Source organism: Euleptes europaea, chromosome 12 (genome assembly GCF_029931775.1).
Source record: "Euleptes europaea isolate rEulEur1 chromosome 12, rEulEur1.hap1, whole genome shotgun sequence".
In the NCBI taxonomy this organism is placed as follows: Eukaryota; Metazoa; Chordata; class Lepidosauria; order Squamata; family Sphaerodactylidae; genus Euleptes; species Euleptes europaea.
Genome location: NC_079323.1, coordinates 8,130,485 through 8,158,290, shown reverse-complemented (window position 1 = coordinate 8,158,290; position 27,806 = coordinate 8,130,485). Strand labels below are relative to the sequence as shown.

Genomic DNA, 27,806 nt, shown 5'->3' with positions numbered 1-27,806 from the left:
GGCCAGTATTGTCCACCCTGACTGGCAGCTGCTTTCCAGGGTATCAGGAAAAGGCCTTTCATATCATCTACTGCCTGATACTTTTAATGGGGGCGGAGGTTGAACCTTGAGGCTTATGCATGCAAAGCGTTGAGCCACTACCCCTCCTCTCTGTTGGCCTGATGCAGCAAGGTTCTACGTACATTTTCATGGAACTATATTATCTGTGGCATTTCTGGTCTTTGATAGATGACTTGCCATATTATTTATTACTAGGCAGCTGATGGTTTATGAGATTGCATAATTGATGCCTGCCAGAACAATCAAGAAACGCCAACCAGTTTCAAGCAATCAGGTTTTGAATGTTGAAATCCTCACGCGTTCACCATTTGAATAATGGGCTTTGTAAACTATGGCTGATTGGGAATATTTGCAAGTACTTACCTGAGTTCTAACCGCTATGGTAAACTTAATGTAGATGGGCCGGTCCATTGGAAATAATGGTACTGTTAGCAGGGGTGGGGTTGATTTGGGTGCCTTTCAGGGATTGTACCTGCCCACATTTCATAGGGGAAAATAAGGATATGATATGATAAGAGGAAGAGGAAGAAGAGTTGGTTTTTAGATGCCGATTTTCTCTACCTTTTAAGGAGAATCAAACCGGCCGACAATCTCCTTCCCTTCCTCTCCCCACAACAGACACCTTGTGAGGTAGGTGAGGCTGAGAGAGTTCGGAGAGAACTGTGACTAGCCCAAGGTCACCCAGCAGGCTTTATGTGGAGGAGTGGGGAATCAAACCTGGTTCTCCAAATTAGAGTCCGCTGCTCTTAACCACTGTACCACTTGACATGCTAGAGCCCCCTCCAGATCATCTCGTGTCTTGATCATGCGTTGCATTCACCGGAGCTGAAAGTCCAGCGGGCAGTTTGGCCTGTATTTGAACAGCCTGAAAATTTGCCCCATAGAAACGTCACCTCTGTGCATGCACACAAATGCATTAACCACATTAACCTCCTCTGTGACTTCCATTCACCGCCACCGATTGTATTTAAAAAAAGAAGAAGAAGAAGAAGAAGAAGAAAGAAAAATCTTTATTGGAGCCTGACAGCCTAAATGTTATACGCTGCCAAGCTGTTCCGAAGCAGTGAGTGCACGTGCGCTCTTGCACAGACTCATGGCAGCTGTCATTCATTCCCTCCCACTGTCACCGAAATAAATCCCTTTAAACGTTTTTAATGTAAAAATAATAAATGGATGCCTTGAGCAAGCTGCCAACACAGATCTTTTATGCATGGCTGTTTCCTTCGCGGTCACCTCCCGACGACTTCAGGTCTTTGTTTGGATTGCGCATGCCGCTTCCGACCGTCAGAGGTCACCTCACTCGCCCCCTGCCTTTCCCTGCGTTTTGCCCACGTTTTCAGGGACCTGTTTTATCTCAAATTGGAAAATGTGGGGAGAGACAGGGGGAAGAAGAAGAAGAGTTGGTTTTTATATGCCGATTTTCTCTACCTTTTAAGGAGAATCAAACCGGCTTACAATCTCCTCCTCTTCCTCTCCGCACAACAGACACCTTGTGAGGTAGGCAGGGCTGAGAGAGCTCAGAGAGAATTGTGACTGGCCCAAGGTCACCCAGCTGGCTTTATGTAGAGGAGCTGGGAATCGAACCCGGTTCTCCAGATTAGAGTCTGCCGCTCATGTGGAGGAGTAGGGAAATGAACCTGGTTCACCAGATTAGAGTCCGCCACTCATGTGGAGGAGTGGGGAATCAAACCCGGTTCTCCCGATTAGAGTCCTTCGCTCCAGCCACCGCTTTTAACCACTACACCAAGCTGGCAATGAGGAAGACTCTCTCTTCCTCATGCATTCGTTTAGTTTTCAATAGCCTGCCTGGCACTGTTTTGAAAGCCGACATGTTTGTTCTTTACATTAAAGTCATGCTAGAAAAAACACAATTGTTCTACAATCTGTTGTCAGCCGTTCAAAATAAACCTTACCAGCTGTCCATGCGAAGTGGTAGGCTCTGCCATGGCAAAGGGACTTAACTGTTCACTTTCGTGCATTTCCGCACGTCCACAGTAGAGGCAAGAGAGTGGCAAGTTGCCTTTTCCTTCTTCTGAAAAAGTAGATATCGAGAAATCCTGGGGAGGGGGCTGAGCCCTGAAAAACGTGAAGTGAAGCAACACCACTTTAATAAGGTCTTCACCAAAGCTAAGGGTAGGGTCAAAATAAGAACAGTGATTTAGTAAGGAGAAGCTGCAGAAAATAGGGACCGTTGCAGGTAAACAGGGAGAGGTGGGACATATAGAATCCATCTATTTAGGCTGTCAGGGTTTTTTTAATGGGAGGTTTGAATTGTGAGTGTATGGGAGAAGTTATCCAGAAGTACCTCTCTGCAATAGATGCTTGTTACTTAACAAAGTAGTAGTAATAGTAGCAGCAGTAGTAGTGGTGGTGGTGGCGGCGGCGGTGGCGGCAGCTTCAGCCTTCCCTCCCATGACATTTTCACCAGCACAAGTGGCTGCAGGGGTCCTCTGCCCTTTCCTTGGGCTCCACATGCTGTGGGATTAGGTTGACCACGTGCCTCTCCTGGCAGGAGATCTCCTGCTTCCACTGCCCACCACCACTCAGCTGGGTAGCGGAAAGAAACTGGCTGGTGAAACCGGGGGTGCAGTCATCGTCCCCGCATGATGATGCAGCTTCCGGCATGACCCGGCACTGACGCCGTCACACCAGGAGCGATGCTTTTGCATTCGCACCTAAACTCTATGGCAGGAGTGTCGAACTCATTTGTTACGAGGGCCAGATATAATATAAACGTCACTCGGTCGGGCCGGTCCGTGCCTCTCCAGCCCACATCAGGACTGGGTGGGGGCTGCCTTGGCTGGCTCACGGGCTGGATAAGAGCTCTCAAGGGGCCGGATTTGGGCCCCCGGGTCGTATGTTTGACACCCCTGCTCCATAATTTTCGTAGCATTTTGGGCGAGTGCTAGAGTGTTGGGTTGTGCCAGAAGTTGTGTCTTTGTGCAGGGATTCTGGCCGTGCCCCCCTCTCATTAAGTTCTCCCCCCCCCCATCTCCTGCTGGTTGCCATGCCTGGCAACCCTATCTGGGATGGACATGTGGAACCCAAGTAAGGGGTGAACAGTCCCCCCCATTGCTGTTTCCAGTGGCGAAAACAGCATGGGAAGGAAGCCTGAAGCCCCTTCTTTCCTCTCGCAGTGTTTGAAGCTACATGGAGTGTTAAATTTTCAAACATTAGTCCCTTCACGGACATGTGACCGAGAGCCAATTCAGTCACCTGTTGCCCAACTCAGGTCACATGTAATGTGTATTTTAGCTCTCAGATCCGTGAAATAGAACCTGAAACTTCTGCATACAAAGACGATTCTCTACCACTGAGCTGCAGCTCCTTCTTGGTGGGGTGCCTGGATACATCAGAGAGTCTTAAAAGAAGCCAACCATTGTACTTTTTTTTTATTTTGAAAAAGAAAATGGCAACCTCTTCCAGAAGACACCCGCCGAGAAGAATGCAAGAGCTCAGCAATTTACATAAGTAGCATACATAATCATGTTATAATTAAAGAGCCACGTTCTGGGCTTCCTCCATCATCTGAGAATCCAGCTCACCTCTCAATTCAGGGGGCAGAGGATTGGGAATCCAGACAAAAGGCATTCTGGCAGATTCTCAGCAGGAGTAAATGAGACTGTTTCTAGCATCGTACAGAGTACATAAAGGTAAAGGTCTAGTCTCCTGTGCAAGAACCGGGTCATTACTGACCCATGGGGTGATGTCAAATCATGATGTTTACTAGGCAGGCTATGTTTAGGGGGTGGTTTGCCATTGCCTTCCCCACGGGGTATATACACCAGTGGTTTGGAGCAGTGGGCTCTGATCTGGAGAACCAGGTTTGATTCCCCAATCCTCCACATGAGTGGCGGAGGATTAATCTGGTGAACTGGATTTGTTTCCCCACTCCTACACATGAAGCCAGCTTGGTGAAACTTGGGCTAGTCACACTCCCTCAGCCCCACCTACCTCACAGGGTGCCTGTTGGGGGGGGTGGTTAGGGAAGGTGATTGTAAGCCGGTTTGATTCTTCCTTAAGTGGCGGAGAAAGTTGGCATATAAAAACCAACTCTTCTTCTTCTTCTTCCAGCGACATTGTTACGTACTTAAGTTAGTGTCATCGAGTCACAACCGTCAAATTACAAGTGACCCCAGCAAAGGTTTTCAGGACATGGGAGAAGCAGAGGTGGTTTGTCACTGCCTTCCTCTGCAGAGTCTTCCATGGAGGTCTCCCATCCATGTCCCGACCCTGCTTAGCTTCTGAGATCTGACAAGATTGAGCCAGCGTGGTGTAGTGGTTAAGAGCGGTAGTTTGGAGCGGTGGACTCTGATCTGGAGAACCGGGTTTGTCTCCCCACTCCTCCACATGAGCGGCGGAGGCTAATCTGGTGGACTGGATTTGTTTCCCCACTCCTACACACGAAGCCAGCTGGGTGACCTTGGGCTACTCACAGCTCTCTTAGAGCTCTCTCAGCCCTGCCTACCTCACAGGGTGTCTGTTGTGGGGAGGGGAAGGGAAGGTAATCTTAAGCCGGTTTGAGTCTCCCTTAATTGGTTGAGAAAGTCGGCATATAAAAACCAACTCTTTTTCTTCTTCTTCACCCTGCTGCCTTACCTCCAATAGAGTGATTATGTACTTTAATGGTGACGAGTCACAATTGACTTGATATCATCTGATGATACGAACACAAGGGCATGGGTGGAGGCATTGGTCTGTCCTGGCATTGGGGTTGACCTTGGTTACCTGAACCTACTAATTTCCCCCCAAATTGTAATGTGAACTGTAAACTGATCTCCTTAATATAGACCATTGCTAATCTAGGCACTGTGGAAGCCCTTGACAGACAAGGTCGCAGTGCGTTTGCAAGTTCCGTTTGGACAAAACCCCATTCGTGCCACAGCATTCAACTGGGGGGGGGGGTGTATGTGTATGTGTAATATATTGTTAAAATTGGAAATCCACGTTGCTTTTGGAGAAAACATTCGTACTGAAGATACCTGCAGGCTCTTTGCTGCAAAACAATTTAGATTTTCCATTATGTTGTACTGTTTTCTACCTCCTATGGAGGAAAACGGTTACATCTCGACTCGCCCTAAACCGGTAATGAACAATCTGAGAAGCGAAAGAGGGAAAAAGTAATTTTAAATCTTTTGTTGCGTGATTTAAAAAAAAGCCTTTTGGTTAGTTATTAGAAAAATTACTGCTTGGTATTTGCTCTGCTGGTCGGTGGGCAGCACAGTTTAATCAGTGCTTAATTTCCCATCGCTGGGCTGTGGGGAGGAGCTTTTATCACTCAGCTGTTCTCCCTGGAGTGCTGCTTTACTATATGGCGGGAGTTTATGCGTGGAAGAATATTAAAAAATAAAATTACGACCTACTAAGCATGCCATTGGCCCACTAATAGCGGGCAAACTCCTGGCAATGCCTCAACACAGTGGCAGGGGGTGGGGATGGGGAAGAGATAGAAACATAGAGCTGTAAGGGGCCTGGAGATCTCCTGGAATTTGACCTTCAGACAACAGAGATCTGTTCCACTGCAGAAAATGGCTGGTTTGGCGGGTGGACTCTATGTAGGGTTGCCAACCTCCAGGCTCTAGCTGTAGAGCTCCTGCTATTACAACTGATCTCCAGCCGATAGAGATTAGTTCACCTGGAGAAAATGGCCGCTTTGGCAATTGGACTCTATGGCATTGAAGTCCCTCCCCAAATCCCGCCCTCCTCAGGCTCCGCCCCCACAACCTCCCTCCTGTTGCAAAGAATAATAGAATCATAGAGTTGGAAGGGACCACCAGGGTCATCTAGTCCAACCCACTGCACAATGCAGGAAAATCACAACTACCTCCCCCCCACACCCCAGTGACCAGAAGATGGCCAAGATGCCCTCCCTCTCATCATCTGCCTAAGGTCACAGAATCAGCATTGCTGACAGATGGCCATCTAACCTCTAAAAACCTCCATGGAAGGAGAGCTTACCACCTCCCGAGGAAGCCTGTTCCACTTACCACCTCCCGAGGAACCTCTAACTGTTAGAAAATTCTTCCTAATGTCTAGATGGAAACTTTTTTGAGTTAACTTCAACCTGTTGGTTCGACCTTCTTGGGCAACAGAAAACAACTCAGCACCATCCTCTATATGACAGCCCCTCAAGTACTTGAAGATGGTTATCATATCCCCTCTCAGTCTTCTCCTCTTTAGGCTAAACATACCCAGCTCCTTCAACCTTTCCTCATAGGACTTGGTCTCCAGACCCCTCACCTGGCAACCTTAACTCTATGGAATTATTCCCAGCTGAGTCCCCTCCCGAGCTCCACTCCTATATCTCCCGGAAATTTCCCAGCCCAGAGCTGGCACACCTAGCATACCATACTCCCATTTCAAATTTGGATCATAAGAACATAAGAAAAGCCCTGCTGGATCGGGCCAAGGCCCATCAAGTCCAGCAGTCTGTTCACACAGTGGCCAACCAGGTGCCTCCAGGAAGCCCACAAACAAGACGGCTGCAGCAGCACCATCCTGCCTGTGTTCCACAGCACCTAATATGATAGGCATGCGCCTCTGCTCCTGGAGAGAATAGGTATGCATCATGACTAACATCCATTTTTACTAGTAGCCACAGATAACCCTCTCCTCCATGAACATGTCCAATCCCCTCTTCAAGCCTTCCAAGTTGGCAGCCATCACCACATCACGGAGCAGGGAGTTCCACAATTTAACTATGCATTTGTGTGAAGAAATACTTCCTTTTAACCACTTGCTTGCTTTAAAAATCATTTGGAAGTTCATTTTCATCTGATTTGGCCCTAGAGTCTGCAACCTTATGTGTACTTACTTGGAAGTAAGCCTAATTGAACTCAGTGGGGACTACTTCTGAGTATGAATTGGATCTGGCTGCACAGTTGACGCTTCTGCAGTTTTAAATGCAATAATATGCATTTTTTTAAAAAAAAATATTCCAACAGCTGACAGTTGGAGCTTCCCACGCACAGACACCTGCTGCGTATCTTATTAATATTTTTTGTTATCTTCAAAGCATCTAGTGGGTTACACTTTGACTTCAGAGATATCTTTACAGTAATTACTGCAGAAAGGGGAGGGGCTGTGGCTCAGTGGCAGAGCATCTGCTTGGCATGCAGAAGGTTCCAGGTTCAATCCCCGGCATCTCCAGTTAAAGGGACTAGGCAAGTAGGTGATGTGAAAGACGTCTGCCTGAGACCCTGGAGAGCCGCTGCCGGTTTGAGTAAATACTGACTTGGATGGACCAAGGGTCTGATTCAGTATAAGGCAGCTTCATGTGTTCATGTGTTCAAAGCAAAGTGGTAGAACTCCACTGTTTAGGCATCTTGTAGAAACACACGTTCCATCCATTGTACAGGACGAATAGGGGGAAAGTATCAGCAGATCACAGTGGTGATGATGATGAAGAAGAGTTGGTTTTTATATTCTGACTTTCTCTACCCCTTATGGAAGAATCAAACCAGCTTACAACCACCTTCCCTTCCCCTCCCCACAACAGACACTCTGTGAGGTAGGTTAGGCTGAGAGAGTGTGACTAGCCCAATGTCACCCAGCTGGCTTCACGTGTAGGAGTGGGGAAAACAACCCAGTTCATCAGATTACCCTCCACCACTCATTTGGAGGAGGGTGGAATTGAACCCAGTTCTCCAGATCAGAGTCCACTGCTCCAAACTACCACTCTTAATCGCTATACCATGCTGGCTCCCTCCAGCAAGGGACTGGATCCTGCCAGCTTTTCTGCTAACTCAAGAAGCAGTAGGTGGCTGTCTTGACTCCCGAGAAAGCTCATAGGGTTGCCAGCTCTGGGCTGTGAAAGTCCTGAAGATTTGAGGATGGAGTCTGCGGAGGGTGTTTTTGAGAGAAGAGGGACCACTGCAGGGTATAATGCCATAAAATCCATCCTCCCTAGCATCCATTTTCTCCAGGGGAACTGATCTCTGGAGGCTGGAGATCAGTTGTGATTCCGGGAGATCTTAAACATCACCTGGAGATGGACGTACCTAGCTGGGGAGTCACATGGATAAAAGGCCACGGAGCATAGAGCAACGCCAAGGATGTGAGATTACCTTTCCTCTCTCTTACACTATCAAAAAACCTGGTAGAATCCAATCCAAGGTCTCTGCTGCATTTGACTTTTCAAACCCTACAATTCTACATGTGCTGAAATGTGACGTAGGGAAGTGTCATTGCTCAATAGTAAAGCAGCCACTTTGCATGCGGAAGATCCCTGGTCCAGTCCATAGTATCACCAGTTAAAGAATCTCAACTATGATGATAAAGAGAGCCAGTGAGGTATAATGGTTAAGAGCGGTGGTTTGGAGCAGTGGACTCTGATCTGGAGAACCGGGTTTGATTCCCTGCTCCTCCACATGAGTGGTGGAGGCTAATCTGGTGAACTGGATTTGTTTCCCCCACTCCTCCGCATGAAGCCAGCTGGGTGACCATGAGCTAGTCACAGCTCAGTTAGAGCTCTCTCATCCCCTGTGAGGTAGGTGGTGTTGAGAGGGTGTGACTAGCCCAAGGTAACCCAGCTGGCTTCATGCGTAGGAGTGGGGAAACCAAACCAGTTCACCAGATTAGCCTCCGCCACACATGTGGAGAAGTGGGGAAACAAACCCGGTTCTCCAGATCAGACTCCACCACTCCAAACCACCTCTCTTAACCATTACACCACACTGGCTCTCTAAAGTGACCACGTCAACCACCCCGAAGCTAAAAAGTTCTTCTGTGCTGAGGTTCACCTGGGAGTTCACGCCAGCTGAGAGTGGAAACTGCCGATGATCTGACGCTGTGCCTTTTAGAGGCTTGGCTTCTTGATCTTACTCCTCGCTCTGCACTCTGGAGTCTAAATATAGACGTTCACTCCCACATGCGTGGAATTTCTCCATCATTTATTAAAGAGGAAACTGTACTGAAAAGGTTTTTCTTTTTTTAAAGATCTTTAGCCAGAGTAGCTGGCTATAGAACATCACTGGCAGGAGACAGAAGGGTGGGGCGAACTTTGAGTTTCTTCAGATGTTACAAAGAGAGCCCTTTGGAAATGAGAGGCAAACCTTCTGCAGAAGCGTGAAGTTTGGCTCTTGAATTCATTGTAGCCTGAAAGGCGTAAATGATTTTTTTTCTTCGTACATGGTTAAAAAGGCGAGGAACAGCCTGAGTAGCCCAGACTTGCTGGGAAGCCAAGAAGGTTCGGCCAAGATTAATATTTGGATGGGAGACCAGCATGGGTGGAAATAGTTGAGAGCCAGTGTGGTGTAGTGGTTAAGAGCGGTGGACTCTAATCTGGAGAACTGTCTTTCGTTCCCCACTCCTCCACAGGCAACCTGTTGGGTGACCTTGGAATAGTCACAGTTCTCTTTGAACTCTCTCAGCCCCACCTACCTCACAAAGTGCCTGTTGCCAGGGCGGGGAGGCTATTATAAGCCACTTTGAGACTTCTTCAAGGTAGGAAAAAAGTGGGGGGGAAAACCAACTCCAACTCCAAACTCCAACTCCTCCTCTTTTTCTTCTTCTTCTGCTTCTGCTTTCTCCAGGGAACTGATCTCTGTCATCTGGAGATCAATTATAATTTGGGGAGTTCTCTAGGCTCTACCTGGAAGTTGACAATTCTTCTTCTCCTCCTCCTCTTCCTTCTCCTTCTCTTTTTCCCCCTCTCCCCCCCATCCCATGGTCCTAGTCCTAATCAAGACTTTTTCTGCTATTTAAAAAGAGAAAATGCACTGGAGACCTGGTCGTGGATCTTTGATTTAGACCTTCAGATATATAATAAGAAAAGATACAGAAAGCTGTAAATGTGCATGAAATGACCAATGAAGAAACCATTGCTAAATATACTCCTGTGTTAGGGAGACTGTGGCTATCAGAAAGTGGACTTAATATTCTGCAACCCAGAAATTTTGTCGAGGGATGAAATTTTGTTGATGTTCTGCAACAGGGCAGTTTAGAACCATCCCAGATTTTTGGCAATCGCAGAAGTTCTGGGCTAATGAATAAAAATAAGTAGTCCTTATTATGCAACAACTCCATGTTCCAGGCAGAGCACCAAAAAGGACAGCAGATATTAACTCTGGGACCAGAATTGATGCCAAACTGGAGAAAATGAGATGCATGTGGTGGTGGTGGAGGAGGAGAATCTCATAAAATACAATACTGGATTTAATTCAATAATAGGTGCTGGCCATAAAAAATGGAAATGAGGTGGAAACAGAGCTAGCAGATTTGAGGATTAGCAGGGTCATCGCAGACAAATGAGCTGTTTGATGTAGGTTCGTTGTGCAAAATCCATTTTTTAACAATACTGTTTCCAAGCAAACTGAAATGAAAATCCTGAACACTGGCTAGATCATGCCTCCCTGTCATATTTTACATCTTTTCACGTTGATGGAACGTTACTCAGTAGCGTACATATGCCTATCTGACAGACAGAGCTTTGACTCTCGAAAGCTTTTGCCCCCAAACTCTTGTTGGCAGTAATAAATAATTATTAACACTCTCGAACTCCAGGAGCCCGTAGTGCAGAGTGGTAAGCTGCAGTACTGCAGTCCAAGCTCTGCTCACGACCTGAGTTCGATCCCGACGGGTTCAGGTAGGCAGCTCAAGATTGACTCAGCCTTCCATCCTATCGAGGTTGGTAAAATGAGTACCCAGCTTGCTGGGGGTAAAGGGAAGATGACTGGGAAAGGTACTGGCAAACCACGCCGTAAACAAAGTCTGCCTAGGAAACAGACTTTGTGTGACGTCACCCCATGGGTCAGGAATGACCCAGTGCTTGCACAGGGGACCTTTACCTTTTGCCTTTAGAACTCCAGACCCCACCTGGAGATTGGTAACCTTAACCTTCAGGTAAGACCCAGGAATCAGCCATCTGATCTGAAGCTTAAGGTTGGACTCCTTTGCGATGTTAGGTCACATGAATGATCTGGTGCATCAGGTGGGCAGGGACCTAAGGGGTTCCCCATCACACTGAGGGCTTTGTATTGTCCAGATTGGTCTTCTGGTAGCTTTGTCCACAAGATTTAAGGGTTTCCCCCCCCCTCATTGAATATAATTAGAGGAGGGCAGGGAGCTGTTCCTGTTGGCAGCAGAGGATAGGACTCGCAATAATGGGTTTAAATTATGGGTGGAAAGGTACCAGCTGGATATTAAGGGGGGGAAATTACAGTAAGAGTAGTTCAGCAGTGGAATTGGTTGCCTGGGGAGGTGGTGAGCTCCCCCTAACCGGCAGTCTTTAAGCAGAGGCTGGACAATCACTTGTCAGGGATGCTCTAGGCCGATCCTGCATTAAGCAGGGGGTTGGACTAGATGGCCTGCATGGCCCCTTCCAACTCCAAGATTGTATGATTTTATAACTGCAGAGAAGATGGAGCCAGTAAACTCAATTGGGCTGCATGGATGTCCACCACTACTGCTGATATGGAGGCGTCGTTGGTGCCATCTGGATCTTCGATTTTCTCATTTTAAATAGCTTAATTTATATTGTATTACAGATGGTTAATTGTTTTCATATGTCGAATATTGTCATGATGCCGATCTAACTGGATTATGTCCATGTAAGCCGCCCTGATCCCTACTTCGGTAGGGACAGGGCAGGATAAAAATCTAATTACAAATGATGATGGGGATCTCTGGATGCTGGAACACCAGACTCCTTGCTCACCTCTGTTTCTAACATTAATTGGGGATCAGCCCTTCCTTTGCAGCGTTCATGACGATAGCTCAGTTGATGGCATCAGCCAATCCATCAGTTCAACTGTGCAGCCTTTTTTCATTATGCAACTTCTCAGACCTTTCGTGGTTGCTTTTGGCAGAATTCGCTCTGCTGGGAACTAATTTTAGCGACTGTGTTTGTGAGATGTTTAGGGTTGCTAGATCTAGGTTGGGAAATACCAGGAGATTTTGGAGGTGGTGTCTGGGAAAGGCGGGGTTTGAGGAGGGGAGGGAACTCAGCAGGCTATAATGCCATAGAATCCACCCTCCAAAGCAGCTGTTTTCTCCAGGGGGACTGATCTTGGTCGTCCGGAGATCAACTGGAACCACGGGAGATCTCCAGCTGCTACCTGGAGGATGGCAACCCTAGAGATGTTTTGTGGGTTTTTTTTTTTTTTTTAAAGGGACACATCCCCAAAAATCTCCCCAACTGAATTTTACAGTTCTGATTTGTCTGGCCCTTTCCCCCCTGGATCAGGAGAGTGTGCGGAGTATTATCTAAGGAAAGCAAGAAGTCAGGCTGGCTTAAGCTCAGCTCCTCACTTTCTGATAGTTTGTCCTGACTGAGGAGGCAGCTTGCAAGCTCTTGCTTTATATAGGACCCAAAGTGTTGTGATTGGCTCCTTGAGTCATGTGCTAGAACCCAGTCAGGTGATCCCAGACATGGGGGAAAACTGCAGAAGGAAATTCCAGAATTACAAAATAACAGAACAAGGGGTATTAACTCATTTGTAGGGCTTTTTCTGTTTTCTGTTGCCCTAGAAGGTCGGACCAGAACCAACGGGTTGAAATTAAATCAAAAGAGTTTCCGCCTAGACATTAGCAAGAATTTTCGAACAGTTAGAGCGGTTCCTCAGTGGAACAAGCTTCCTCGGGAGGTGGTGGGCTCTCCTTCCCTGGAGGTTTTTAGGCAGAGGCTAGATGGCCACCTGTCAGCAATGCTGATTCTATGACCTTAAGCAGATGATGAGAGGGAGGGCATCTTGGCCATCTTGGGCATGGAGTAGGGGTCACTGGGGGTATGAGGGGAGGGAGGTAGTTGTTAATTTCCTGCATTGTGCAGGTGGTTGGACCAGATGACCCTGGTGGTCCTTTCCAACTCTATGATTCTATGATTCTTTTAGTGTGCTGGTTTTGTGGACAATCCACTCCAAATCTTGTTTGCATTGCCTTTCATAAGCAGACTGCACATAGGATCCAGATTCTAGGCACACAGCCCTAGATTTATTATGTTCACCTTCTCCTGTGTTACGTCAATCGTAATGTGTGTGTTTTTTGTCATTGTTATGACCAGCGAATGACTGAGAAGCTCTTTTGTCCCTTTCATTTTTTGTAGAGTACGCTCGATTCGAGGCCAAAATCCATGACCTGCGTGAACAGATGATGAACCACAGCATGAGTTCTGGGTCGGGCTCCCTGCGAACCAATCAGAAGCGTTCCCTCTACGTCAGGTAGGCGCACACAACAGAGGCGTCTCGTGGCTGAGGAACGGGAGTCAGAATTGAATTGAGATTTGACCCACGTCATTTGTGGATTGAGGGAAATTGCCCTCAGTTAAAGTGTTGTACATTTTTCGGCCTCGGGAAATGTTGGCCCATTTCCTACCACTAAGAAAATTTCAATGCCTTCCTCTAAGGTCGTTTATGCCAAGGATAGTTTAACTCACGTTCGCCCCCTGTCTGTTTCCGTTGTTTCTTGGAGTTATGCATAAATTTTTTATTCATTAGAGGTGACCTCGCTGCCAGCCCTCACAAATCCCAGGACTTCCCGTTACTCTGTTAAGCCGATTCTTCCCTCTCCCCTGAGTTCAGCCCAAATGAAATCTCCAGCGTGGTGTAGTGGTGAAGAACAGTGGTTTGGAGTGGTGGGGAACTGGGTTTGATTCCCCACTCCTCTACATGAGCAGCGGAGGCTAATCTGGTGAACTGGATTCGTTTCCCCACTCCTACACACGAAGCCAGCTGGGTGACCTTGGGCAAGTAATGCTTTCTCAGCCTCACCTACCTCACAAGGTGTCTGTTGTGGGGAGGGGAAGGGAAGGTGGTTGTAAGCCGGTTTGATTCTCCCTTAAGTGGTAGAGAAAGTCGGCATATAAAAACCAACTCTTCTTCCTCCTCCTCTTCTTCCATGCATATGGCAAAATGCGGGACACAGAAGCTTAGTTTCTCTCACAACAAGCAGTACAGCCAATTACAAAGCAGCTTGTCAAGGGGCAGAGATTCAAATGCTTCCTGCTTCCTCTGAGTTCTTTCTGAGCAGAAGAAAGGCTTTTAAAAATGACGCTTGAGTTTCTTCCCTCCACCTTCCATTCCTTGTGTTCTGCATGTGTTCTGCATGTGTTCTGATTGCACCCTTGCAATGTTCTGGTTGCAACAGTTCAGCCGTTCAACAGAGACTCCTTCGGCCATAAGACTTCACATTTGGCTGAGCACAGTGGAAACACACAAGCTCTATACCATAGAGACTAGGGGAGGCAGCCTAGAGTCACCCAGAAGTGACATCAAACCCTGCCCAAACCCAAGCACCACCCCTGAAATCTCCCACTGTTTGAAGAGACAGTGTTGGGAACCCTAAATAGGAACAGTCCCTGTGCATGCATCTCTCCTAAAAGACACTGAAAAGTCCACAGGCATATGCAAAGTCCTTCCTCAACAGAGGAGGATTGAGTAGCCTTATACCTCAATATTTCACGTGCCTAACCCACCCTAACCAAAGAAGAGCCTATATGCTTGCTAGACTAAATGTTCTCCCTTCTGCTATGCTGTGTGTGTGTATGTGTGTGTGTGTGTGTGTGTGTTAAGTGCAGTCAAGTCGCTTCCGACTCATGACGACCCTATGAATCAATGTCCTCCGAAATGTCCTATCTTTGACAGCCTATCTACATGGGAGATTTAATAAAGTCCCCTATGCAGATAAGGTTTGTCCATGTGGGGAGGGTGAAACTGAATCAGTCTCCCACATCCTATTCAACTGTCCACTGTATGTCAGAGGTCGGCTCCAGTTACTAGACCCAATATTTGCGGACAGAGAATGGTTACCTGTAAGTATGCAAAAGGAAAGTCTGAAGCTGTTCGACACATATAATAGGAACATGGAATGTGAGAAGCATGAATCAGGGTAAGCTTGAAATGGTTAAACAAGAAATGGAACATTTTGGACATTTCAGTCCTGGGAGTAAGTGAATTAAAGTGGACTGGATTAGGACATTTTCAATCAGAAAATTACAAAGTGTTTTATTCAGGGAATGACAAAAAGAGAAGAAACGGAGTTGCTTTAATAGTGAGGCAAGATGTAGTAAAGGAGAGATGGACGGACTCAATAAAGGAAGCCCCACTCCTCAGTTTGCAAGATCTGAGCAAGGCTGTCAAAGATAGGACATTTTGGAGGACTTTCATTCATAGGGTCGCCATGATTCGGAAGCGACTTGACGGCACTTAACACACACAAGTATTAAGGCCACTCTCCACTAATAATTGATGTGGTGGCAAGATTCTTACAGAGGGCAATTAAAGTGTGCAAAAGATTGTGTAATTTATGAGGCAATCTCAGGACTCTGAAGCGAGTAAACTTCTTATTCCACTTAAAACGGTTTTATGGAATTTTATGGAATTTTAAATTTTATGGAAGTGATCATAAATTGTGTTTTATGTTTATGTAGTCGCTACTGTTTGTATTGCTAATGCCAATAAAGGCTTGGTATTTGTTTCGGTTGAGTAGCTCTGGGTGTCATGTGGATTGTCTTCAGGGGGTGCCCAACCCCTCGGCGCTAGAAGCTTCTTTGCTGCGTTACGAGCACGAAGAGAGCCATCCCCAGTCCCCTTTTTTAAAACAGCCGATCCCCTCTTTCTTTAAGTGCCTACATTTTCCAAGCCCTGCCACGCACGCTGGGCTGGCGGTCTGAGCATCTCGGTGATTGTGAATGGGAGGAAGGCAATTTGTCAACCCCCCAGCCGGGATGATTGCTCGCAGTGGAACTAATTCCGACGATGACCTTACATCGAGCCAATTAAGCCAGGGCTCTTAAGAATATGTCGGCATGAGGAGGCAAGGGAAATGAGGGCACCCCGTCAGGAGGAAAGCAACACCATGGCAAGAAGCTTAATGATGCCATTTCTGAGGGACGGGAAGGGTCAGAAGAAGAAATACGAGCCATCTTGGGGTACATTGACGGAGCGGTGCCTTGATAATGGAGTGATGCCTGTCGGAGGTCAAGGCAGAAGGACTTGGATGGATGGGCAGGGACACAGAAAACTGCTGGGCAACTGGTCCAGCGTGGTGTAGTGGTTAAGAGCGGTGGTTTGGAGCAGTGGACTCTAATCTGGAGAACCGGGTTTGATTCCCCGCTTCTCCACATGAAGCCAAATGGGTGACCTTGGACTAGTCACAGTTCTCTTAGAGCTCTCTCAGCCCCACCTACCTCACAGGGTGTCTGTTGTGGGGAAGGGAAGGTGATTGTAAGCCGGTTTGATTCTCCCTTAATTGGTAGAGAAAGTCGGCATGTAAAATCAACTCTTCTTCTTCTTCTTCTTCTTGTGGGGAGGGGAAGGGAAGGTGATTGTAAGCCGCTTTAAGACTCCTTCAAGGGAGAGAAAAGTGGGGTATAAAAACCAACTCTTCTTCTTGGTTTCTTTAAATGAAACAAAATCCTCTGGGGCCAGATGAATTGCACCCAAGGGTACTCAAAGAACTTGCAGATGTAATTTTGGAACCTCTGTCCATTATTTTTGAAAAGTCTTGACAAACAGGTGAGGTGCCAGAAGATTGGAGGTGGGCAAATGTTATCCCCATCTTCAAGAGGGGAAAAAGGAGGATCCAGGTAACTACCGACCCATCAGCTTGACTTCTATACCAGGAAAAGTGTTCGAACAAATCATCAAACAGTCCGTCCTTGAGCATTTAGAAAGGATGGATCTGATCACTAAGAGCCAGCATGGGTTTCTCAAGAATAAGTCATGTCAGACTAATCTTATCTCCTTTTTTGAGAAAGTTACTATGCTGGATCAGGGGAATGCTGTAGACATAGTTTATCTAGATTTCAGTAAGGCTTTTGATAATGTTCCACATAGTATTCTAGTTGACAAATTGGGAAAATGTGGGTTAGATCCTATTATTGTTAGATGGATCTGCAACTGGTTGACAGATCGTACCCAAAGAGTGCTAGTTAATGGTTCCTCATCCACTTGGAGAGAAGTTACTGGTGGAGTTCCTCGAGATCTGTTCTGGGCCCTGTGTTGTTCAACGTCTTTATAAATGATTTGGATGAAGGAATAGAGGGAATGATTATTAAATTTGCAGATGATACTAAATTGGGAGGGGTAGCAAATATGGTAGAAGACAGAGCCAAGATGCAGGATGATGTTGACAGGCTGGAGAAATGGGCTAGAACTAATGAAATGCACTTCAACAAAGACAAATGTAAAGTTCTGCGTTTAGGTAGGAAAAATCAAATGCATAATTATAGGATGGGGGAGACTTGTTTGAGCAGTAGTGTGTGTGAAAAGGATCTTGGGGTCTTAGTAGACCAAACACTGAACATGAGTCAGCAGTGTGATGCTGTAACTAAAAAGGCAAATGCAGTCTTGGGCTGCATCAACAGAAGTATAGTGTCCAGATCACGCGAAGTGATGGTATCGCTTTACTCTGCTCTGGTTAGACCTCAACTAGAGTACTGTGTTCAGTTTTGGGCACCACAATTTAAGAAAGATGTAGACAAGCTGGAACGTGTCCAGAGAAGGGCAACAAAGATGGTGAGGGGTCTGGAGACCAAGTCCTATGAGGAAAGGTTGAAGGAGCTGGGTATGTTTAGCCTGAAGAGGAGAAGACTGAGAGGGGATATGATAACCACGTTCAAGTACTTGAAGGGCTGTCATATAGAGGAGGGTGCCGAGTTGTTGTCTGTTGCTCAAGAAGGTCGGACCAGAACCAGCGGGTTGAAATTAAATCAAAAGAGTTTCTGTCTAGACATTAGGAAGAATTTTCTAACAGTTAGAGCGGTTCCTCAGTGGAACCGACTTCCTCGGGAGGTGGTGAGCTCTCCTTCCCTGGAGGTTTTTAAGAAGAGGTTAGATGGCCATCTGTCAGCAATGCTGATTCTGTGACCTTAGGCAGATGATGAGAGGGAAGGCATCTTGGCCATTTTCTGGTCACTAGGGGTGTGGAGTGGGGAGGTAGTTGTGAATTTCCTGCATTGTGCAGGGGGTTGGGCTTGATGGCCCTGGTGGTCCCTTCCAACTCCATGATTCTATGATTCTTCAAAATCCCCCATAATAAAATGACCTTACAACACCTCTTAAAATCTTCTAAAGATGGTCCCCTCCCTTCCTCAGAAAGCCCATTCCACAAGGTGAGAGTCGCTATAAACAAGCAATGGGCTCTCGTAGATACTAGGCAGACTGCATTAAGCTGAGAAATAGCTAAGAGCTGGTGACCATAAGGCCATTTATGTACAAGTAACATTGGGAAAGAGTGCTCGTTTTATGGGGAGACTAGGAAAAAGACAACAGCATGAAACTAAAGGCCGGTTGGTTTGATTCGCTCAAGGGAAAAGCAACATCAACACAAATGAAATCCAATTGCATCCCAAGCGGCCGAGGCTCGGGAACTTCCTTAAACCTGACCTCCCAGGGGTGCAGAGAGAAACAGCCAACATTTCTGGGCTTCTTTTTCTGCTATCTGTGAGGAGTGCTTTTTCCACTGAGCGGTTCCTCGGTGGAACAGACTTCCTCGGGAGGTGGTTGGCTCTCCTTCCCTAGAGGTTTTTAAGCAGAGGCTAGATGGCCATCTGTCAGCAGTGCTGAGTCAAATCAAATCAAATCACACCTTTATTGGCATAAAACAATGCTGAGTCTATGACCTTAGGCAGATCATGACAGGGAGGGCATCTTGGCCATCTTCTGGGCATGGAGTAGGGGTCACTGGGGGTGTGTGGGGGAGATAGTTGTGGATTTCCTGCATTGTGCAGGGGGTTGGACCAGATGACCCTGGTGGTACCTTCCAACTCTATGATTCTATGATTCGACTTAGGACAAAAAATAGAGAAATAATTTCAATTGTCTACTGGGATTTTGGTCCTCTTGGGCAGCTTGTTTACCAGTGAGATTGCTTAGGTCGACACACACACATACACACAAATCCCTTCTCGTAGTGCTTTAAAAAAACATGAAAATCAAAGCTTAGGGATATTAGGCAGATCGGGGATGGGGGGAACAACCTACCAGCACTTAAGATGCTCCCAAGAGGGTTTGTTTGATCCTTTGCAACAGAGGGAGGGGAGGGGCCGTGGCTCAGTGGTAAAGCATCTGCTTGGCATGCAGAAAGTCCCCGGTTCAATCCCCAGCATCTCCAGCTAAAGGGACCAGGCAAGCAGGGGATGTGAAAGACCTCTGCCGGAGACCATGGAGAGGGGCCATGGCTCCGTGGCAGAGCATCTGCTTGGCATGCAGAAGGTCTCAGGTTCCATCTCTGGCATCTCTAGGCAAGTCGGTGATGTGAAAGACCTCTGCCTGAGACCCTGGAGAGCCACTGCCGGTCTGAGTAGACAATACTGACTTTGATAGACCAAGGGTCTGATTCGGCAGCTTCATGTGTTCATGTGAGTTTAGCATCCTGTGCAAACTGCATGTACCTGCAGTCTCGTTTGGAAGCTGGAAAGTGTGTGTGCATTGGGATATGCAGTATGCAGAATGGCTCCATGAACTTCATTGTCAAGAAGCCCCAGCCCTACTTAGTCTCCTCAGGAAAGCAAATATACAATATACTTGACCCCAGGTGAGCAATTCAACTCCAGTAGCGCCTGAAAGACCAACAAGATTTCCAGGGGATAAGCATTCCAGAGCCAAACGGCACTCAAACGTCAAACAGGACTCGAATCTTGCTCTTCTACTGCAGACCAACAGGGCTACCCATTTGTAACCGCAGTCCCCAGATGTTTCTCAAGCAGAGATAGAATCACAGAATCATAGAGTTGGAAGGGACCACCAGGGTCATCTAGCCCAACCCCCTGTACAATGCAGGAAATTCCCAACTACTCCCCCCACACCCCAAGTGACCCCTACTCCATGGCCAGGATCCCTGGCCAAACTGGGAAGCAACGTCACGTACATCCAAACCGGACAGCAGTTTTAGATCCGTAGTAGGAGCAAAGATTAGCAGAGCAATCTTGTTTCCTGGGAGAAAGCCCCATTGGTGGATTGGAGTAGGATTCTGAATAGCCCCACTCAGGTTTGTACTAGTGATTAAGAAATTTTCTATTCTGGCATTTTGTTTGGCATGGTCAGGATTTGTTCTCTTGCACTTCAGAACTAACAAATATTTTTTACTGTCCAGTTTTCCTTGAATAACCTTGAGTAGAAATAGCAGAGTCTTTCCCCCCCTCTTTCCCCCCCCCATCTCTCTCTGTCATTCTTCCTTATAATATATTTAAACAATGCCTAAGGAAAAAATAATGCAACACACTTGACTTGCAAGATGTATTTCTGGTGAGTGCCTCTTGGGTTTCCTTTGGAGGTGTTGTCAGCAAATAACCTTTCAGCGAATAGTTTGCCTACTCTCCGGTACCCCGATGGGATGACTTCTTTTGCAGGACACTGGCACCTTCAGAGGTGAAGTGTCAACAAGGATAAAAAGGGGACTTTCGGCCAGGGATGGGTGTACAAAATCTGCAGCCCCCGAGTTTCTGCAATGTTTAAAGAGCCTCGACGCACAACTGCGGTTTCAAATGGCCCAATTTGAGCAGCTTAGGACCCAGGCGGCTCCAGCGAGAGGCAACAAAAGGGGAGAAATTGACAGCCGTCGGAAAACAGCTGCAAAGGGTTTAGGCAAAACAGCACCTCTCTCCCTTTCATGTTCCATTTGCAGTTTTCCAAACAGCTCTTCTGATGTTTCCATCAGCCCCGACTGCGAGGAAAGGGCGGCACAAAGATTCAGGCTCAGCAAGGTGCCAGACATTACAAGCTTTTCAGGCACCATGGAAAACAGGAGGCGCAAATCCAGGCCCCATGTTTACCCGCACCCTGGAGATGGCATTGTGCCACCTCCGCTATTCTTGAAGCTGCCTTCTGGAATTTTGAGGGCTGGCTTGGATTTCGGGAGCTCTGTCCTGCAACGGGAAGAAAACCTGCAGGCAGTCCCAATTTTAGCAACGGAGGGGCCATGGCTCAGAGGTAGAGCATCTGCTTGGCATGTAGAATCATAGAATCATAGGGTTGGAAGGGACCACCAGGGTCATCTAGTCCAGCCCCCTGCAGAATGCAGGAAATTCAGAACTTCCTCTCCTCCACACACACTCAGTGACCCTTACTCCATGCCCAGAAGATGGCCAAGATGCCCTCTCTCTCATGATCTGGCTAAGGTCAATAAATCAGCATTTCTGACAGATTGCCGTCTAGCCACTGCTTAAAAACCTCCAGGGAAGGAGAGCTTACCACCTCCCGAGGAAGCCTGTTCCACTGAGGAACCGCTCTAACTGTTAGAAAATTCTTCCCAAGGTCTAGATGGAAACTCTTTTGATTTAATTTCAACCCGTTGGTTCTGGTCCAACCATCTGGGTCAACCGAAAACAACTCGGCACCTTCCTCTATACGACAGCTCTCAGAACTCTCTCAGCCCATATAGAGCCAGGCAGCGGCCAACCACCTCTGTTAGTTTCTTGCCTTGAAAATCCTACGGGGTCTCCATAAGTCAGCTGTGACTCAAAGGCACTTTCCAGCACCACGTGAAAAGGATGAAACATGTCAAATCCTTTCATCTGTTGGGCTGCCTGCAGTTCAGCTGATGTGATTTGGGGCTGATTGATGAGGAAGCTCTCCCCACCCTTCTCTCCTCCTCGTCGCCACTGGTAACATTCGGGACACAGGCCTGTCTCTCCAATTGATGCCAAGGCCTGTGGGGAAGCATCTGTTCAGCAGCGGTGTCTGAACAGTACCTCGAGCCCCACCCGGAGGTACAATCACAGCGAGTGAGCGGAAATCAGACATCTAGGCGGTCAGGACCATGGACAGCAGTCAGGGAAACTGAATGCCGGGCTAAGGCCAGGGAGCTGTTGAAATGCTGAACCGCTGCGCCAGCTCTGATCCAAAACGACCGGCGTGGCATAGTGGTTAAGAGCACGGACTCTAATCTGGACAACCGGGTTCGATTCCCCACTCCCCCACATGGAGTCTGCTGGGTGACCTCGGGCCAGTCATGGTTCTCTTTGAGCTCTCTCAGCCCCACCTACCTCACCAGGTGTCTGTTGTGGGGAGGGGAAGGGAAGGCGATTGAAAGCCGGTTTGAGACTCCTTCGTGGTAGAGAAGAAGCAGGTATAAAAACCAACTCTTCTTCTTCAACCAATGTGATCTAGTAGGTAAGAGCGGTTGACTCTAATCTGGTGAACTGGGTTTGTTTCCCCACTCCTCCACATGAAGCCAGCTGGGTGACCTTGGGCTAGTCACAGCTCTCTAAGCCCCACCTACCTCCCAGTTTGTCTGATGTGGGGAGGGGAAAGGAAGGGGATTGTAAGCCGGTTTGAGTCTTCCTTAAGCGGTAGAGAAAGTCGGCACATAAAAACCGACTCTTCTTCTTCTCCTCCTTCTTCTTAAAAAGCCGGATGGGTGCCTGCCTAAGAGGCCGGGACGTTCTGAAAGTGGAGCCACCAGGGTTCATTTCAGTCCATGGTAAGATAATTAGACAGGAACTGATGTTAAACTGCAGGCAGATGAGCTGTTTGTTTACTGCCAGACTGCTGCTCCCGGCGACTTGCAGACGCGATAGATTCTGAAGGGGATGGTCCGAGAGGCATTTGAACCTTCCTTCTCGTAACTCTCCAAGGTCGCAGTGTTAGAGGAGATTTCTCACATGTTGGGAAAGTCACAGAGACAGCTGCGAGCCTGTTGCCCAAACTTGTTAGTAGTAGTAGTTGTTGCTTTTTTAAGCAGGAAGCTACCGTCACCCTTCCTGTAATGTAACCATGTGGGGAATTGGGTGGCAGCAGCCTCACTTGAGGAGGAGGATGAGGAGGAGGGGGAGGAGTAGTTGGTTTTTATATGCCGACTTTCTCTACCACTTAAGGAAGAATCAAATCGGCTTACATTCACTTTCCCTTCCCCTCCCCACAACAGACACCCTGTGAAGTAATTCACAGTGGGTAGCCGTGTTAGTCTGTCTGCAGTAGTAGAAAAGAGCAAGAGTCCAGTAGCACCTTAAAGATTAACAAAAATATTTTCTGGCAGGGTGTGAGCTTTCATGAGCCACAGCTCACTCTAGCTGTATCTGAAGAAGTGAGCTGTGGCTCACGAAAGCACATACCCTGCCAGAAAATATTTTTGTTAGTCTTTAAGGTGCTACTGGACTCTTGCTCTTTTCTACCCTGTGAGGTAGGTGGGGCTGAGAGAGCTGTGACTAGTCCAGGGTCACCCAGCTGGCTTCATGTGTAGGAGTGGGGAAACAAATCCAGTTCACCAGATTAGCCTCCTCCGCTCATGTGGAGGAGTGGGGAATCAAACCCGGTTCTCCAGATCAGACTCCAAATCACTGCTCTTAACCACTATACCACGCTGGCAGATCCTGTCCCCCTTCCTGTAATGCAGCCATCTGGGGAACTGGGTGGCAGCAGCCTTACTAGATTCTGGTTTACAGTCCCAATTGCCTTATAGGAGAGCCAGGAGTGGGTGTGGTTGGGCTGTAGGTGTGGCCAGGGCAGGGTTATACAGAGGGAAGGAGGGCGGCCAATTCAGTGGGGATTACCAATGAGAATACTTAGAATCACAGCCTAGATGGGACAGTAATAAAAACACAAGAGCAGTTGTGCTGGATCAGACCTCTGGTCCATGTAGCTCTGCATGGGGGAGAGCCAGCGTGGTATAGTGGTTAAGTGTGGTGGACTCTGGAGAACCAGGTTCAATTCCCCACTCCTCCACATGAAGCCAGTTGGGTGACCTTGGGCTAGCCACAGTTCTCTTAGCGCTCTCTCAGCCCCACCTACCTCACAGGGTATCTGTTGTGGGGAGTGGGGAGGGAAGGCGATTTGATTCTCCCTTATGTGGTAGAGAAAGTCAGCATATAAAAAACAACTCTTCTCCAATCAATCAATCAATCAATCAATTGTTTATTTGGTCATAGACCAATAGAATAAAGCATACGGGGTTTAATATCATTACAGTGGGCAAGAACATTTACAGAAATCATACACTAGATAAAAGGTTTGGGAATAATTGCCAAAGTTAGACCAATTTTTAAAAACCCAGTATGTAACAGATAATAAAACTTACTGGGGGTGGTTTGGTGATAACTGCCCTCCAGGAAGCCAGCTTGAAAACAGATTTTTTAAAAAATAAGAACCTAATTAAGAGGGGAAATTATTGTTCAGCCTGTTGACAGATTGTCAAGATTGTTCAGTGAGCTTCGGCTCCAGGGCAGTAGTAGTTTTAGGTGACTTAACAAAGGAAGGGTCATAGCTCTTGTACTGAGCGCTTTCACACATGCTGAATAATGTACTTCCAATCCGCTTCTAATGCACTTTAGCAATCATCTGTAAGCGGCTTTTGCCATTTTAGGCAGTAAACTCCAGTTGCAAAGTATACACATGAACACACATGAAGCTGCCTTATACTGAATCAGACCCTTGGTCCATCAAGGTCAGTATTGTCTACTCAGACCGGCAGCGGCTCTCCAGGGTCTCAGGCAGAGATCTTTCACATCACCCACCTCCCTGGTCCCTTTATCTGGAGATGCCGGGGATTGAACCTGGGACCTTCTGCATGCCAAGCAGATGCTCTACAAACTGAGCCACGGCCCCTCCACTTGAAAGTGGATTGGAAGTGCATTATTCCGTGTGTGTGGAAGTGTTAGTACGTGTAATCTGTTTGCTCGCAGTAACCTGATGTCCCTTTGTTCCTTCTGAATTTAGATAGTAAGCTCCTTGGGGCAGGGATCTTTAATTTTAAAGCTTCTGAGAGACGGGCGTGGATGGGGTTACCAACCTCCAAATGGCACCTGGAGAGCTCACACTATTACAATTGATTTTCAGGTGACCGAGACCAGTTCCCCTGGAGAAAATGGCACCTTTGGAGGGTGGACTTCATGGCATTCACTCTGCTGGGGTCCCTCCCCTGCCCAAACCCCACCCTCCCCAGGCTCCACCCCCCAAATCTCAAGCTTATTCCCAACCCAGATCGGGCAGCCCCAGCAATGGACAATGAGAGAACATAAAGATAAAATGACGGCGATTCTCACCATCAGAGAATGGCAGTTTTTGTGTCTACTTTCGGTCTTCCTCAGTTGACCATGCCTCCTGAGGCTTTATTGTCATGCACCAATTGCATTTAACCCTCGAGTCTGAATTACAAAGGAAACCAGTTCATTTTTTAAATTCCCCAGCATTGGTCTTATGGGTGACGGGAGCTAATTCTTTCAAATAATTCCGGAACGTTTCAGATCTGTTGGGGTGTGACTTGGGGTCCCATTAGCCAAATTCAGGTTAAAAGCGGACCAAATAGTAAAACAAAAGAGCTTTTCATATCCAGATGTACGTGCAGCTTGCTGTTGTAACTGCATTCAGACAAATCCACCAATCTTTTTGAATGAAGCATCATCTGGCATGTATCTGACAGCAGCTAGACTCATCGGGGACATGGTGTAGTGGTCAAGAGCGGTGGACTCTTAATTGGAGAACCGGGTTTGATTCTCCACTCCTCCACATGAGTGGCAGACTCTATTCTGGTGAACTGGGTTGGTTTCCCCACTCCTCCACCTGAAGCCAGCTGGGTGACCTTGGGCCAGTCACAGTTCTCTCCGAACTCTCTCAGCCTCTCCAACTTCACAGGGTGTCTGTTGTGGGGAGGAGAAGGGAAGGTGATTGTAAGCCGGTTTTATTCTTCTTTAAGTGGTAGAGAAAGTCGGAATATAAAAACCTACAGTTGTTGTTGTTCTTCTTCTTCTTCTTCTTTTGGAGCAGGAGACCCGGGTTCAAATCCTCAGTCTGCTTGCTGGGCGACCTCAGGCCAGTCCCACACTCTCAGCCTAATCCTACCTCACAGGGTTGTTGTCAAGATAAAGTGGATGAATGGACACTGATGTAATGAATGAAAATCCTGGGGTGGTCACTCCTGCCCTCGTTGTCCCAGCATTCTGGAGTGTCTGTGTCCCTCCTCCCACGATTTTGCAGAATAGTGCAGCGTTTCTCTCTGTGACATGCAAGAAGTGCAGTTGCTTGGGGCAGCCAGCCCCACGTTTAGCCAAACAACCTCACAATGCTCTTTTTCATAATTGAATTGTGGCCGAGCATTTTCATGCAGTCGATCAATGTTGTCCCTCCCCGATTCTTGTAAGGAGGCATTTTACCCATAATGGATTATCAAGAACATCTTTCATTACGGGTTGTTTGTGCTTTCCTCTCCCGCAAATTCCTCTCATTTCCTTTTCCTAGCATAAAAAAAGAAGACTTCAATGTTAATGACTTGAAAGCACATTCCCCTAAATAATGCAGACCAGAATATATTGCCACTCTCAGTTTGATTGGTTTATTGAGCTTGGGAGGTATTTATGCCACAAAGAAACCCTTTATTAGAAAAGGTTTGCTGGATCGCTGTGTGAAACTCAGGCGATATATCAGCACAGTTTATTGAGATGACTGCAGAAATTAGGGTTGCCAACTGACCAGGGGGATAAAGCAGCCAGGCTGCTAAACAAATAGGGTGGGGCCATATGACCTGTGACTAGTGACATTCAGATGGGCTGTGTCGTTTTCATAAACCTACCATATGGAAGTGGATTCTTCTGCTCTGGTCAGATCTGGATAGGCCACGCTAGCCTGATCTCATCAGATCTTGGAAGCTAAGCAGGGTCAGCCCTGGTTAGTACTTGGATGGGACCACCAAGAAAGGCCAGGGTTGCAATGCAGAAGCAGGCAATGTGAAGGAGTGGGGAATCAAAACTGGTTCTCCAGATTAGAGTCTGCCACTCTTAACTACTATACCATTTTGGTAGGGTTGCCAGCTCCAGGTTGGGAAATTCCTCGGGATCTGAGGGTACTGCCCAGGGAGGATGGGTTTGGGGGATGGTAGAATCCTCAGGAAGGGGGGAGAAGAAGGAGGAGTAGGAGTTGGTTTTTATATGCCGACTTTCTCTTACCACTTAAGGAAGAATCAAACCGGCTTGCAATTGCCTTCCCCTCCCCACAACAGACACCCTGTGAGGTAGATGGGGCTGAGAGAGCTGTGACTAGTCCAAGGTCACCCAGCTGGCTTCGTGTGTAGGAGTGGGGAAACAAATCCAGTTCACCAGATTAGCCTCCAACGCTCATGTGGAGGAGTGGGGAATCGAACCCGGTTCTTCAGATCAGAGTCCACCGCTCCAAACCACCGCTCCTAACCACTACACCATGCTGGCTCACTCTGGGAGCCAACCTGGAGGTTGGCAGCCTCATCAGGGTGGGAGAGGGGGGACCGTACCCTAGGTGGGCCCATTCAGAGGTCTCTGGCCCTCATTTTAAAGCTGAGAGACGTGTGCCCTGAATGCGGGCAAAGCGTTCAGAAGACTTGGGCTGTTCTTATGTTTTAATAGACTTCCTGTTTCCCTAAAGATGCTGCAGCCTCAGATGTGGGATGGGAACATAAACAGAACTGAATAATACATAGGGTAAACATTAATACGTTCCTGGGTTCCTAATCCCCTTTCTTCCCCACGCATTTTCTTTGGCTGTCGATGGCATGCTGGGCTGCTTCGCGGTCCCAGTAAGTAGGGCGTCTCGGCCGCTTCCACCCACCAGGAGTGCAGCTGAGATGGTGCCGTTTTCCGTCTGCTTCAAGTTAAATCATTTTGTGGTGTTTTTTTTCTTTGTCGGTCTCAGCAGCAGATTGGCAGGAAATCTTTAGGAGGAAGAAAGATTCCTTCCATATATCATTAACTGTCTTTGCTGGCCTCGGTGGCTCCGCCACAATTTCCCACTTTTTTGCCTAGCCTGTCTTACACACCTAAATGAAGTACTTTTTAAGAAGAGGTAAGATGGCCATCTGTCAGCAATGCTGATTCTATGACCTTAAGCTGATGATGAGACGGAGGGCAT

At 47.4% G+C, this 27,806-nt stretch overlaps 1 protein-coding gene across 9 annotated transcripts in view; it reads left to right on the top strand.

The window, feature by feature from the left end:
• Positions 1 to 27,806, top strand: part of DLG2 (discs large MAGUK scaffold protein 2) — a 970,480-nt gene that overhangs the window by 864,413 nt on the left and 78,261 nt on the right. For all 9 annotated transcript variants that reach the window (XM_056858113.1, XM_056858109.1, XM_056858107.1 and 6 more), the window contains one exon: positions 13,103 to 13,217. In XM_056858113.1, coding sequence (XP_056714091.1) covers positions 13,103 to 13,217 — 115 coding nt within the window. The remainder of the gene's footprint in view (positions 1 to 13,102; positions 13,218 to 27,806) is intronic.